The 14,884-nt window shown below is 34.4% G+C and overlaps 1 protein-coding gene and 1 long non-coding RNA gene across 7 annotated transcripts in view; one reads left to right on the top strand and one right to left on the bottom strand.

Moving 5' to 3' along the window:
- Positions 1-14,884, bottom strand: part of CTNNA2 (catenin alpha 2) — a 1,140,635-nt gene that overhangs the window by 26,226 nt on the left and 1,099,525 nt on the right. For 2 of the 6 annotated variants that reach the window (XM_004742295.3, XM_004742296.3), the window contains exon 18: positions 4,719-4,862. The exons of 2 other annotated variants lie outside the window; for them this stretch is intronic. In XM_004742295.3, coding sequence (XP_004742352.1) covers positions 4,719-4,862 — 144 coding nt within the window. Of the gene's footprint in view, positions 1-4,718; positions 4,863-5,262; positions 5,453-14,884 lie in introns of those variants that run through there. 2 more of the 6 variants (XR_006606450.1, XM_045079083.1) reach the window with 2 other exon arrangements.
- On the top strand, positions 5,254-13,722 carry LOC106004793. Its single transcript, XR_001177842.2, has 3 exons — positions 5,254-5,342; positions 11,473-11,602; positions 13,461-13,722. It is a non-coding gene; the product is annotated as an uncharacterized LOC106004793 (long non-coding RNA).

The raw sequence follows: 14,884 nt of genomic DNA, 5'->3' as shown, positions 1-14,884 counted from the left end.
TTTATTCTTAATATTTTAATTCTTTTTTTTTTTTTTTGGAACTTTTTCCAAGAACACAGAAACAATGAGTCAGTTTTTTGCCTCATAGATTCTAAAACCTGTGGGTAGGAAGGGGTAATTACAGATTCTAAGAATGCACTCCCTGCAATCCTGACTTCACAGGTCTGCATCTTAGCCATGGCTCTGCATTTAGCAGTCTCCTCCCACCACTTGATGTTTTTGGCATACAGATGATCGTTTGATCATTTTGGGAAACGTTCATTAAAATCAGAATGGGTCAGAAAAATTTCTTTGCTCTCCAGACCCCACTTTTTACGTGTCTAACTCCACTTTCTACTTTTCTCCATTTTTCCACCCATCTCTGATATTTTCAGGTCCAGTCAGCACAAAATACATCCACACCTCACAACTATGGGCATTGTTTCTCTCCTCTTCTACCTAGAAAACTCTCATCTACTTATCCATCAAGGTTAAGAAAAATATTACCCCTTTTATGAAGTTTCCTCTTCCCCCTTCTCTTCAGGATTGCCCGCATCACTATACACACACACACACACACATATATATATATATATGTGTGTGTGTGTGTATATATATATATATATATATATATATATATATTTGTTACAGTGATTATTGAAACCTATTGTTAACATTATAGTTACTGATTATGGGTCTGTTTTCCATGCTAATTCGTCCATTCACAGACAGTGAACCCAATATTAAACTCAATACTGTTTATTGAGTTAATATTATTAATATTATTAACCCAATAAACAGATGTTGAATTATAACCCAATAGTAGAATCACCTCTAGAGATATTTAAGGGGGTAGGGGGAACAGTTGCCAGCATTTGTCACTATTCTTTTGAGACAAACATAAATCTAATATCTCTAACCTCCTTTAATAATTTATACTGTTTGACAAGATTTTTTCTAAGTTCTACTTGAACTTTTTTGGAAAAAATTATTTCTAAGAGAACATAGACTGAGCATGCTATTTCCTCATCCCCATATATACAAATTTTGCTTTTGAAAGTGATTTCCTGACACGGTATATTCTACAAATTAATTTTTATGTCATGATAGGAAATTAAGAAACATTTTACTGGATAATGTAAACTAAATCTTTAGAAGCTGGGATAGGGGAAAACATAATTCTACTCATGGAATTCCAGTCTATTAGAGAAGCCTAAGTAATAACTTAGAAGGAATTTGGGTGGCAAGAAATACAACAAATAGTGCTCTCTGAGTGAAGCAAAGTATACACTGCAAATCTTTTATGAATCTACAGCACCAGAGAAACTTTCTAACATAAGTGTGCTTTGTTGTCAATGTGGGCAAATCATGCCCAAATGAGTATTCTCTTTCCAAGTGCACTGGGGGAAGGAGACTTACATAATCATGTGTAGTTTTAGTGTGTAAGCCTTCTCAACACTCGCTGTTTGAGAGCAAACTCGGTCATAGTTTCTGCTCAGTACATAGACAATGTTCCATTTGCTTTGGAAAATTGTCCTGCTTACATAGATTGTCTTTCTTATGGGCATGTCTTCATGGCCATCAATATTTCTAAATGTGTCAATGGTAACACAGTCCCTTTCCACTTTTGTCAGAAAATCAGAATGTCTCAGAGCTAGAGTCTCCTCTCCCTAATTCCTTCCCTTTTATTTACTTCTCTTCCACTATTGTGGCTACGAGTGATGATATGACATTTTGCATAAGAGAAAATGGCTGCCTGATTATATCTTAATAAATAATCTTTGTGCTTCACTCACTTGCAGCCTCCTCAACTCTTCTAAACTGTTATATATTATAAATTCAGCAAATATGGAAGGGCTCAGGAAAGGAATGGGGCTGGATTATATGCAAATATTTTGATTCATGGTTTTGATACATGGCATATCTAAACACAGGACTCCTCTGCAAGATTTATAATTCCATGGTCTTGATGACCTAAAATGCTTTCCTGCCCTCCTTGTGTGCAATAACACAAATCTAAACCACTGTGTTCCAAGTGAACTGAAGCTCTGATTCTCAAAAAACCTTCCCAGTGCAATCCAGTCTACCCAACACCAGAGGGACATATCTTAGTTCTTAGAAATGTACTGTCTTCACCTCTAAGTTGACATTTGACATGTGTCTATACACCCCAAAAGGTTGCATATTCCTAAAGAGCAGGAGCCAGGCCCCACATGTGTTCTATCCTCCATAACACACATTTTAAACACCTACCAATTCCCTACTCATCAACTCTTACCAACACTACAAAAGGATTCCTACAGTACTGCATAAGAAATTTTTAATTTCCCAGTGATATCTAAATCCATCCATGACCTAATAGTTAAGGATTGTTTTTATCTCAAAATATCAGAACAAAAAAACTATGGAGTAAAAAAAAATATCAATCTTCCAAACCAACACATAGCTAACTATCAGACATTTGATATTGTCCATTTAAAAGAACAGAGCCCACTTGTTAACCAAATAATAAACTACATCAAATACAGGGTACATCCTAAAACCTACTTTGGACTGAAATTTTCTTCCTTGTCTATAGAATGCTATGTCTCATACAAAAATAAAGTCTCATTAGCTACTCAGTATTTTTGCCATAAGCAATTTCTTAAAAAAATATATTATAAAATCATAAAATTTTAGAGCAAGTTACTTTAGGATATATCTTGTAGATCATCAATCACCAGTTTACAATGAGAACACTGAGGCCCAAGAGATCAAAGTAATTTTCTTTCAGTTACCTAATTAGTGAGTGACAGAAATGGAACTACTATTACCAGTGTTGAAACCTCAAATTAATTCAACTTTTGTTACACTTCATTGTTTTATTTACAGGACAGTATATAGAATTTTTAAATTAGAATTTTAATACATACAAATGAATTAAAAAATAATGAACGCCACTATAAATGAAACATGCACATGAAGATAAACAAGTGCATGCACAATGCATTCCATGATAGACTCTCTGAATTTGCACAAGTGCACAACACAACCGTTCTTAACTCATGAAGTTAAAGATGATTGTTTTCGAAGGGTTTGTAAAATATGAGCATTTCTTACCTGGCAGCTGTATGAGGGGTTGATAAAAGACATTAAAAACTTGAGCTATAGTTAGACATTAGATTTTTCTGGCACTGAAGGTCTCCTTCTGCCTGGGTTTGAGGGTGTTAGCATTTATAAAGAAGATAGGCCAAAGACTTCAGAGAGATCATCCAATATATAAGACTTTGGCATTGTTACCCACATTGCAATATAAAGTTGACTATATGTTATTACCACCTAAGTTTTCCTATTGGCCAGTTATGGATCTATTTTTCATTATTGTACCTGAAATCTCTACCATTACAGTCACTTCTTTAAGTTAGAAACTGTAGGTGGGAAAATCACTTCAGAACATGCCATGCCACTCCACCCCAGGTAATGAAAAGAACAGGATTAGCTCTAGTGATTTTGAATTCTAAGAATGCATAACTTGGCGGGGCAGGGGGGACAGAGATTTCTACATGTAACAAAAAAGCTAATGATGAGAAAGGACTCTTCCTTTTAAACTGCTTCTGATTTTCCAACACCAGTATCCACACATAGTTAACTAGGGATGCACACTTTGAAGAAAATGAATGATATCCTCTTAACATATTTTCTAACATCTATAATCCACACCAAGGAGCTTTTATCCTACCCCATGAAAACTAACAGGGCCTCACATTCTGATGGTCAAACCCTTTTAAAAACACCCACCCTGATACTTCAACATCCTTTAAAGATTTAACCACCTTCATGAACTTCCTTTGCCCTTTTATATAAAAGTTGACATCTTGACAGTTTTAATAGGTACCCTGGAGAGAACAAGTAGAGGAAAAATGCTCATTCCAGTTGATTTTTTTTCCTTCCAAATACTAAGGCATACAAAAGAATTAATCAGTATTATAGAAACCCAAATGAAACAAAAAACAGTAACATTTCACAGCTCTTACCTACAAAGAAATCTTACAAAACAGCATCAGTGTTATGACATACAATATCAACAAAAAAGTTAGCAAATTTGGTTGTGACACCTTGAAATGGCTGCACCCTTAATCTTGCAAGAGTGGTGACTCTTTTGTTTTAAATATTTTTTTCTTCATTTGAATATTTTCATTTGTTTACATCAAAACCAAGCTTATTAATTCTTTATGTATCAGTTTCTTCACAATTTTACCCCCACTGTTTTAAAAGAGCAGACTGATTCTCTGGGCTAATATCAATAAAGGATATTGTGTGACCCTGTTATCTTTCAAATGAAGAAGAACATCTCCTCACTAGCCCTCCTTAAAGAAGCTCACCAAAGGACTATAGAATGGATTCATTCCACATATGCAATGACTTTCAGTCCCAATGGGAAGAAAGACTAAGAAATAAAGGAATGAAATACCATTTCTATATCTCAAGTTCCGATCATGCTTGAAGAATATATCTGCTCTGGAATTCTCAAATCATACAAAGAATAAATAAGTAGATCCTTTACCCAAAGTTGGTTAACAGTAAAAGAAGACTTATGTGGTACCCCTGGGGATAAAAATATATGTTTATAAATAAAAAATTATACAAATTAAAAGAAGACTTATGTGGTCACATCTTTACTTCTTTCAATCCCCATCCACCTGCTTTCAAAATTAATGTTTACAATGAGAAAGATTACATTAGAAAGCAAAGTTACTCACCATGGAGGAATCACTGCTTCCACTCCCGATCGGAGCTCCCTCAGCACAGGTTGGGAGGTGGGTAGAAAGTTGACTAGCCCTGCCCCCATCTATGACATCACAATCTACCTCATAAAAGGTAGTGAAAGTGCTCTGAACTCCTGTCTGATTTCCGAGAGATACAGAAAAGAGTGAGTGAGAGAGAGAGCAAGAGAAAAAAAAAAAAACGTACCCTAATGGGAAGGGATTAGGGAAGTGGAAGAGGGAGTGGGTCATTGGGAGAAAGAGGCATATGAAGGAATTAGGTGCTAAAAGAGATATGGGTGGGCATCCATGATATTAAGCAGTCCGGCCATATGAATTCCTCAGTGGCTCTCTTGAACCGAAAATGGACCATCTGGGAGAAGGAGAATGAAGAAGCACCCTGCCTTGTCAGGCACTGCCAGGGACAATCATAGTGGCATTTAAAGGGGATGAAACTCCCATTTAAAGCATTGAAGATCACCAAGAGAGAAAGCAAGGGCTGCAGCTCTTAAAGCCTGGAACAGTATGTGGGGAATCTCAGATGTTTTTCTTGGAAGTTCCATTGCCCTGCTGTGTGACCTTCATCAAGCCCTTGGCCTCTGCATCTCCAGCCAGTACATGGTACTAAAAGGATACTTACCTCTTTTATTGGAATCACTGAAGAACTAATGCATTCATTGTTGCTACAACTGCCACTCTTTTTACTCTTCCTTTTTGTACCCAAGGAGGGGCTGTGTGACAGGCACATTTCAAAAGATAAGCCAATAACCAATGCCTATTTCTACTTCTTAAAATGTTATCTTCAGCATTAAGTATTACTGTCAATCTTGACTAGGTTTTTTGTACGGACTGAATATAACATATATCTAAATGGGGTTATAAGAGCCCACATTCAAAACTGGAGTAAAAGTAAGTGGGAAGATTTCCATACCATAGGGTCCCTATACTGCCACTGTCAGAGGTCAAATTTGGGTGACCCAGTGATGCTAACAGATCAAACATTGTGTCACATGCAGGAAAGCTATAGTCCTATATCTTTATTTAACCTCTGAATCCATTTTTGGGGAGGGGGAAACTGATCTCAGGCAAGATGGGAGAATAATACAAAGAACACTAAGGTCTTTTTTTTTAAATGGAGGTTTAGAAGTTAAAAACTATGAACTACTCAAAAGTTGTCAGGGAGTAGTATGACCAAATAAAAAGGAGTTATATTAAAGAGCAGGTAGGTCCTGAAACCATCCACATGGAAGCCAAATTTTTATCTGCCTGGTGGGATATATGAAAAGTGAAACCTATTCTTTCCACAGAAAATATTTTAGTAAAAGTAAGAGCTTACAATTCATGGCATCATAAATGGGTAAAGCCCAAAGAAAGTTTGTTTCTATCTGCAGATAAACAATATTCTTTAAATTTATTTTTGTTTGAAGCAAATATAATTCTATTTTTAGTCCTGCCATTCTTAGCTAACTATGTAAATGTATTAAATAATCACAATATAAAAATTAAGCAAAATAGGCAGGTTAGGGAGCATTCTGACAGATGCTACTGAAGTCAAACTTATAATGGATTTGGCATTATTTCTCCCATCTTTTACTTTAAGTTAAATGTTAGAGACATTTAAAGAATGTCTTTAGAGAATTAAAGACAATCGAGAAGTAAAAAATATCAAATTTATGAAGAAAAAATGGAATTTTTCTTATACTTCATGTTTTCTGTACTTATTAAGGATACTCTGCATGTTTCCCACTCTATTATTCTATTTCTATTTTCAGTAATTCTAAATCTAAATTCAGATTCTGTATTCAACAGCTTTTTTCTGTGACTTTTCACAATTAATAGTCCTATGAAGCCTTATTTTCTTCCTTTTTTACTTATTGGATCATTGACCAGTTGGCTTATCTTTGCTTTTTTATACTTTATAGTTGATCCCATTTGTTTTAGAAATTAGGCATTTCCTGACTTTCTCATTATAGGAAATATGCCATTCATTTACCATTATTTCTAAGTTTCAAAAACTATTCCTACATATTAGAAACTAATTTGTGTCATCTCACCTTTCATACAAAATGTAAAGGTCATTACTTTAAGATTACTGATGGCAATTGCTCATTCTTCCAATAAACACCTTAAAAATTTTTACTACCCAACAAAGAAGGTACACATCTGCCAATGTTAAGATATCAGAATAAAAATGGAGTTAAACATTTTAAAAATATTTAAATAAAACTGATTTATACTATATAGGTATTTCTTATTATCTACTGCTTATTTGGAAATGGAGCATGACTTCAGGAACCCAATGCAAAACTAGGCTGCATCAAAAGGATGCAGAGTGGTGAGCTGTGCTGACTTTTTAGGTGAATTTAGTATGATTGGTTTCAATAATGTCTTTAGTTATATTAGTTGAAAAAAAAAATCTGTTTGACACAGAATGCAATGCCAGGACCAGATAATTTCTCTTCTTTAGGATCTAGCCTCTTGACATTTTTATGAAAACTAAGTGTCATTAGAATTATGGAGCTGATGCATACTTTCTATGATATCACATAAATGGATGAGTTAGCCTTTCAAGACAAAGTATGAAGTGAAGTGATTGTAAGATTTTGGTCAAGAGACCATTATTGAAGTCATGGTTAGAACTTTATTCTGATTAGAGATGTAGGATTGGTTTCAAAATGTTGTTTGTTGAAAAATTGTTTCTATTTGACAGTACAGAAGATAAAAGTTAGGTGGAATAATTTGTACATTCCAAAAGAATAATCTAGAGGTATATTAATAAAGTAATTAATTGTGGAAGAAATGAACAGGCAGTTGGCATGCAATCTGACCAAAATGTCATTATTGAAGAGAACTATCTCAGCAAGACAGAATCCAAATAATTTTGATAGCAACAGATTTGAACTGGGAGTTCCTAGATAAAGTGATTCTATTTTGAGTTTGTTTTATGATAATGTCTCACATACAAAATCTTGAACTTAAAAGAGTATGGGTTCTTATAAGATGATTCTGACTGAAACTTCTCCAGGAACTTCTCTAAGTTGAGAAATAGATTTGCAGAAGGAAATGGATGAAAGGGGTCAAGATACTGATTGTACAGATTTGACAGAAGATCTAGCCAGAGTTCCAGTCAAGTTCATTATCAGCAAGGCATCTACACAGATGAAAGTATTCAGAGAAAAGCAGTAACATAAGATATAGTATTGATGATGAAAGAAAATATTAAAGTCTAAATTAAGTAAGCTTGCTTTCAAGAAAATTGGGTTAGGATGAAATATTTGAAATATATTTATTGCCCACAAAGAAAATGACTGTTCAAGACAGAGTAAGACAATATGTTCTGAAGCAGTAAAAGAAATTTGAACTAAGAAAACTACACACTGCCCATCCAGAAGTCTTTCCTATTTGTAAGATACATGGACCATAACATGGCACATATTTCTCTCCTAAGGGCTGTGATAAACAACCATATTTTATAAATCATTTAAATTAGCTGGAGAAAGCATTTGACAAAATAATCTGCAGGAGCAGAATAAGAAGATAGTAAATTAAACACACTTTTATTTCTAGAATATAGTAAACCAAGAACAACAGTGAATACACAGAGATAGCTATCAACAGACACTCTGCTATTCTTGCTGAGAATGCTAAACAGAAAGATGAGAAACTTAATAGAAAAAAGAAAACCCAATGGACTACACAATCTAACAGAGGCACAAAAAAACAGAAAAATTTCTTCTCTTCATGGAAATTATTTGCTATTAGAGATAAAGGACTTTGAATACCTTCATCCAAACAATATTTAGCACTATGCCTTTTAAGTAGTTGGAACACTCTAGAAGTGCTGTTCAATGAATCAGGAAATACCTTTATGTGAACAGGAAGTATAGCTCTTTGAAGCCCTGATTGCTGATTTGTCATTAGAAATTAGGAACATCATATGGATATGATAATCTTTTTCTAGAAAAATAGGATTGTCAAAATTTTATTAAATCTAGCACCAAATGTAAAATCCTATCTCAGTTTTGCTATGGAGTCTCTTAATTTCTTTTATTTTGAGCCATCTGAGGTAATGGAAAATTACACAAAATCAGTAATGAAATTCCCCAGGTAATATTTAGTATCAGGCTTTAATATTCATCTTCTCTTATTTATATATTTTTATATCAACTGTTCACATTTTAGCTTCTTTTTCTTCCAACTGCCTTCAATCCAGGAATTCTTGAGGTATATCCAAGTAGGAACAAGAAAAAAAAAAATCACAATTCAAAGTATGTATTTCTTGACTAGAGCCGACAAATCCAAGTGTACACAGGAACACCAGAAAGCATAAGCTAATTACAGATACTGTTTCTAAATAAAGGTATTCTATCCAATACTGTGGCTTCCCATAATTATTTGGTTCAATTTAAGGGAAAAGGTGTTATCTGGATTTATTCTCACATATCCAAAGCTAGTTAAAAATGAGGAGACATCTCCTAAGACACTACTATAGACATTAATTATTTAAAATATGTTAATAAAGAACATCTTAGAATGAAATCAATTATAACCAACAGACATTTATCTCAAAATCAGAATATGTCTCATGGGAAAATGTTATAAACCAGTACTTCTTCACAAGGTTCGCCTGTGTTACACAGATACCAAAAGAGATGCACAATTAGTGTCCCTCATCCAGGTACCTCCCATGTGTCTAATTTCCAAGTTGTCATAAAATATTACTCAACATTGGCTGTAAAATACTGTTCTGAATATTAACTGAAATCTAGAATGTTAACTGCTAATAGAATAAAGTGTGAATTATTTGCCTTCTTTTTAATTCAAGGCTTTCAAAACTTGAATAGCTTCTAAAGCCTAAAGGAATGAAAGTTCACTGACTGAAGGACAAATAATAGCACTGACATTTCTGAGGTAGAGGCATTCCTCATTAAGCCACTAGCTACTTCTACTCTAATGCACAGTAATGAACACCCTCAAACTAAATAGAAATGTCTCCGTTTATAAGCTCAGGTGATGCAATCAAATCAATCTATTGAGAAGATCCAAGTTAGGTCAACCTATGTCTCCACTTAAGATAAAAAGAGTTCTTTCCTTGATTTATGTTCCAGCTTTGCCACAAAGGAGTCTGTCTTCTTACTTTCAAATGAGAGCATTAAAATATAAAGTATTTTTTCTATGAATAAAACAAATTGGATGACCAACTGATTTAATTTCATCAGTAAAAGGCTCATTTTTAAATAATAGATTGAATTGAGGAGTTTAGGTTCACCATCACCAAGTATATAACTAAAGAGCTACTTTTTATAACAGAGTAATATACAATCTTCCTTTGCACGAGACTATTTAAATTCAGAGAGACACCTGACAGGTGTGGTACACTAGATATAAAACTTCCTATGATGCCTGGCACTCAAGGAGATTTTTAGTTTTCTTATAAAAATCCCCAACTCCCATTTTTTTCCATATGTAACACCTTAAGTTTGTTAAATGTCACTTTTATAACACTGGGAGAATGAATTTGCACTGAAAAATCACTTCAGGGTTATTTTTCCCTGAAGGTTTGCATAATTTGGGTTGTATAAAAATCAGTGACCATGTACACTGATATAAATGTAACTAAGGAAGGCTCAATGCAGGAATCAGAACTTAAATGGTTATGGTTTCACTATCATAACAAATTGGGAAGGTTAGGCTTTTGGGAGAAAGACTGAATTCTTCAGCAACCCATCTTACCAGTAAAGTATATGCAGAGAACTATGGCCATTCTGCCAGTGATAAATACTTGTTTAATTTTCTTACTGGTACAGAGTATTTCCACCACCCTTCCTTCCAGATTTATAATCAGAAGTTTGTTTTAGTCTTTCTCTAGATCTGGACTCTCCTACTGTTCATAGTTCTGAAAAGTCTGGTAAGCCCAAATAATTAACAGCCACCCCTCTGGAAAATCTGGAGAAAATTATTTGGAACTGCTGTTAATTTCCTGAATATATACCTTTTTTTAAAAAATGAAGTATAGAAATGCATTTCAGACCTCAAACTGAAACAGCTAGTGATTTAGATTTATTTCCATTACTACTACTACAATCAGTAGAGATAATCAAGAATTGACAATAGACAGACTCAGAATATATATTTTTAAAAAAAGACTCTTTCCTCAAATAAGAGTACAAGTTGTACAAAAGTACAAGGCTACACTAAGTACAATGCTTGTTTCAATGACTGATTCAGTCTATTGCAAAATACACTGTTTTTTATAGAAGAAACGCAGAATTTTTCAAATAAAATGCAACTCTCATTTCAAATCATATTTTTAAAATGTTTTAAAAATGGAATACAAATGTATAAAAATGTAATCTATAATATATATAAATATATTTTTTAAAATATATAATACATATAGCATTGTACAAAAAATTCCCATGTTTTCTTTTCCCTAAACTGTCTTTGATCAGATATGTCACAGTTATCAACCACTGGTTCAGCTCCTGATTGCTGCTTATTCAGGGAGTAAGGTAGAAAATATCAAATCATGTGTATTTGTTGCATGTGTGTATTTTTGTGCATGTGCACATATGCCATAGTCAGGTAAGACTGAGTCAACCATTATCAGTTTCTAGTACTGTATGAATGGCTTTCGTTTATTACCATGAATATTCATGTTGATTTTAATTGAGTCTAATTTTTTTAATGATGTGAAACAGTTCATGTAGACTATAACTGACTATTTACTCTCCAATTTTCCCTTTACTAGTTCAAATCCTACCAGTATCACAAATTATATTTGTTCACCTTGTCAAGATTCTCTTCATAACCCAATTGAGGAGGATTCAAATTTGGAAAGGAGAGATTTAAATGGCAAAGAAAAAAAGTGCACATTTAGGGTGAGTTACTTAATCCCTTAGGAATAACATCGGGGTCCATTCCACCAGGCTGAGGATGTAGGAAAGAACATTACTTGCCTTCAAACTCTGCTCCTACATTTTGTTAAGTATGAGAAAAAGACATTTATATGTAATGAAATCTATTAAAATTTCTAGCATTTTCATGTGGAGTCAACTATAACTTATAATCTGTGTCCTTCCATCTCTAACCTAAACACTGAATTCCTGTCCAAAGTAGGGCTAATTCCTCTTGCATTCTGGCTTCATTGTTTTAAAGATGCATTTGAACTTCAAAAAAACTTTAGGTGGAATTTTTCAGATTTATCAGAATGCTTGATGTTTAGCATTCTACATTCTAAAACTCCGTATTAGTGTTTTCAGTCTCATTCAGAAAAATGCAGAAGTATAAATGTGAGGGTAGCTAAGATAATCGAAGGTTATGGAATGTTTTTTATTTCTCCAGATCCGTATGTACATCTTCATTTTAAAATTTGCAAGAATCCATTAAATGTTCTGCAACCTAGCAAATAAAAAGTAAAAACACAGCAATCAAATATACAGGTAATATCCACATCATAGCACTGGAATGAATTTGTATTCAAAATATGTTGATATACTTGAAAAAAAGTGGCTCAACTTTTCTGCCATGATGAATATAATACTGCCATGTTTAATGGATATTACCTGCACTAAAATAATTTACAATATGTTATGGCTAAGTTTCTCTTTCCTTTGTTTTCTTCCTTCTTTCATGACTATTCTCTCTTACTCTCCCTCCTTCCCTTTCTTTCACTTTCTTTTCTTCTTTAATTAACTGTTTTAAGAGTTTAAATAAACACAAAGCAAATAAAGCCAGTTTATAAATGAATGGATGTTTAATCTTTTGGACTTTGGTTTCCTCTACTTTCTCCTTGGCATTTCTTGCACTGTTAGTTTTTTGTTTTGTTTTGTTTTAATTTTTTCTTCCCCATTTACCCCTTATCAACCATACAAATGGCGTAAACTGAATTGGCTCACAAATGCATCTTCTACTCTGAGATTTATTAAGAACTGTACTTTTTTGGCCGGTGAGAAAGATGTAAGCCAATAACTTTAAAAACGTATCTCCAGCCAGAAAATTAATGGTGCTTCTTAGACAGCAGTTGGGTGAATGACACATGTAGGCATATATTCAGGACTGAATTATTTCTCTAGCTTGCCATCATGAATCAAGAGCTTTTGGACCCATTGTTCCCCCATCCATAACCTACTGAGTTTCCTGCCCCCAAACACCCAAGCCAAACACAGATAAAACAGAAGCCTTTCCCAGTCTGTACACACAGAATCACATAAAACATATACATGCTGACATGGTACATAACTGTGTACATGTGCATTTTGTTCATCTTGATAGCACAAGGGTCTAAAAACGCAGTTCTCAGCATTGAAATTCAAATAATTTTTCTTGGCAAAATGGGAATAGCCTATCCAAATTTCTTATTTTAGGGGAAAATCTGACTACTAACATATATACCTTCTTGGGGGCTTTCATATGTTTCAGAGAAGAAACCACAACCCTGAATCCCATGTACATAAACACATAGGAAAAAAGGAAGGAAGATTCAAATATTTCTCTCTTTTTCTTTTTTTGATTGCATGTTATATTCTAGTAGTTTTTCCTTAAAAATGTAGCAACTTTGTCATGCCAGACCATAAAATAAATGGGGCCCAAAGCATGGGCACATTTTCTTGGCAAAATCATTGAAAAGTTTGTGTGTATGGGGTCTTATATTCTTGACTCTTTCGGAACTTTGAAGGTAGTCATTTGTGGCTATTTTGCAAATAAACATTGATTTTTTTTTTCTTCATTGGCCATCAGTGAAGGAGGATGAAGAATAAGATGGAGGCAGAAGTGGCGAAGACAGCAGACTACAGATGTAGGTATGGCACCAAACAGCAATCAAGCTTTGAAAAAATGAGGAGGCCAAGAGCAGGTCCATAACTGAGCAATATACAGCAAACCTTTATAATGCATTAGACTCAGAATTATTACAAAGTTGTATAACAGTCCTTTAAAAGAAGCCTTCCCCCATGCAAGGATTTTTGAACTTTGCCGGTAAGACTCAAAGAAGGAAACAGGCTTCTTGATGGTGTTCTCAGTCTCAAACACCTCTACAAATGCCAACAGTGCAAGTGATAAAAGCCAGTGATGGTTTGGACTACATCTAAATGAGGAAAAGACAATGGAAATGAAGCTCTGGAAGCAGTGATGAACAATGGGTACTGAGAGGATAATGGAGAGCAACTCTGCCAGTCAAATAATCGCTTAGATGAGGTTGTGGAGTCTGAGATCCACAAAGATGCTTTGCGCATCCATGTAAATAATAAGATTTGGAAAGTGACAAATGAAAGCACATAAGGCAAGCTAAACAAAAAGCACTCAGTTCCACAGGTGCTATATACAGATGGACATGAAAGCCGAATGGTATGGGAGACTATACCATTGTGTCTGAAGATAAGAAAGGAAGCAAGGGATATGCAATGTTTTGATCACTTCTTGGCAGAGAATCTTGGTTATTACTGACTCAGCAGAAAGGACACATTGCAAGACAGATTGCTCTTGGTTGCTGAAGAATGTTGAAGCAGGATCGTTTTGGAAATGCAAAGAGGTGACTATGCTTTGGGAAGAGGCACAAAATAGCCAATTTATTGGAATCTAGGGGAGACTGCATGGAACAGGCTTTCTAGATGGCATCTCCATGCAAGCCAGATCAGCTCTTTTCCCAGCTGTTTTCTGCAAGTCAAACAATATAGAACCTGAAACCTTTGGGTTCAAGAATGATTTTTTTGACCATTTTATCAAATGGTCAAACTGCTAAATTTCTGAAAATGTCTCAGTAAAGAATTAAGCGTCATGACTAGTCCGATTCTCATTCACCATGTTGACCATGTTATGTTCCTGGTAATGCCATACTTAAAATGGCATCACGGTCTACTGGGAAAAGAACTAAAGGTGGCAGAGCCACACTTTGGAATTCGCAAATAGTTTACAACAGATGGCACCTCATGTTCAAAGAAAGGGACTGAGGGAGGAGAAGCCAAGGTGAAGAACCTCAACACATACATTTGGAAATCTTGCCAAGAAATCATAATGTTTCTATTAATCAAACTTATTTCTTTATATCTGATGAAAGTGGACCAGATACGAAGGGAAACATTGGAGTGATTAAGCAAAGAATACATAACTGTTAGTGTTCGACAGCTATGTTAGTTTTTGGCAACAGCACATCAACCTGTATTAAA

The sequence above is a fragment of the Mustela putorius genome, unplaced genomic scaffold (assembly GCF_011764305.1).
Source record: "Mustela putorius furo isolate JIRA1106 unplaced genomic scaffold, ASM1176430v1.1 tig00000281_pilon_pilon_pilon, whole genome shotgun sequence".
Taxonomy (NCBI): Eukaryota; Metazoa; Chordata; class Mammalia; order Carnivora; family Mustelidae; genus Mustela; species Mustela putorius.
This window is presented reverse-complemented; position numbering and strand designations above follow the sequence as displayed.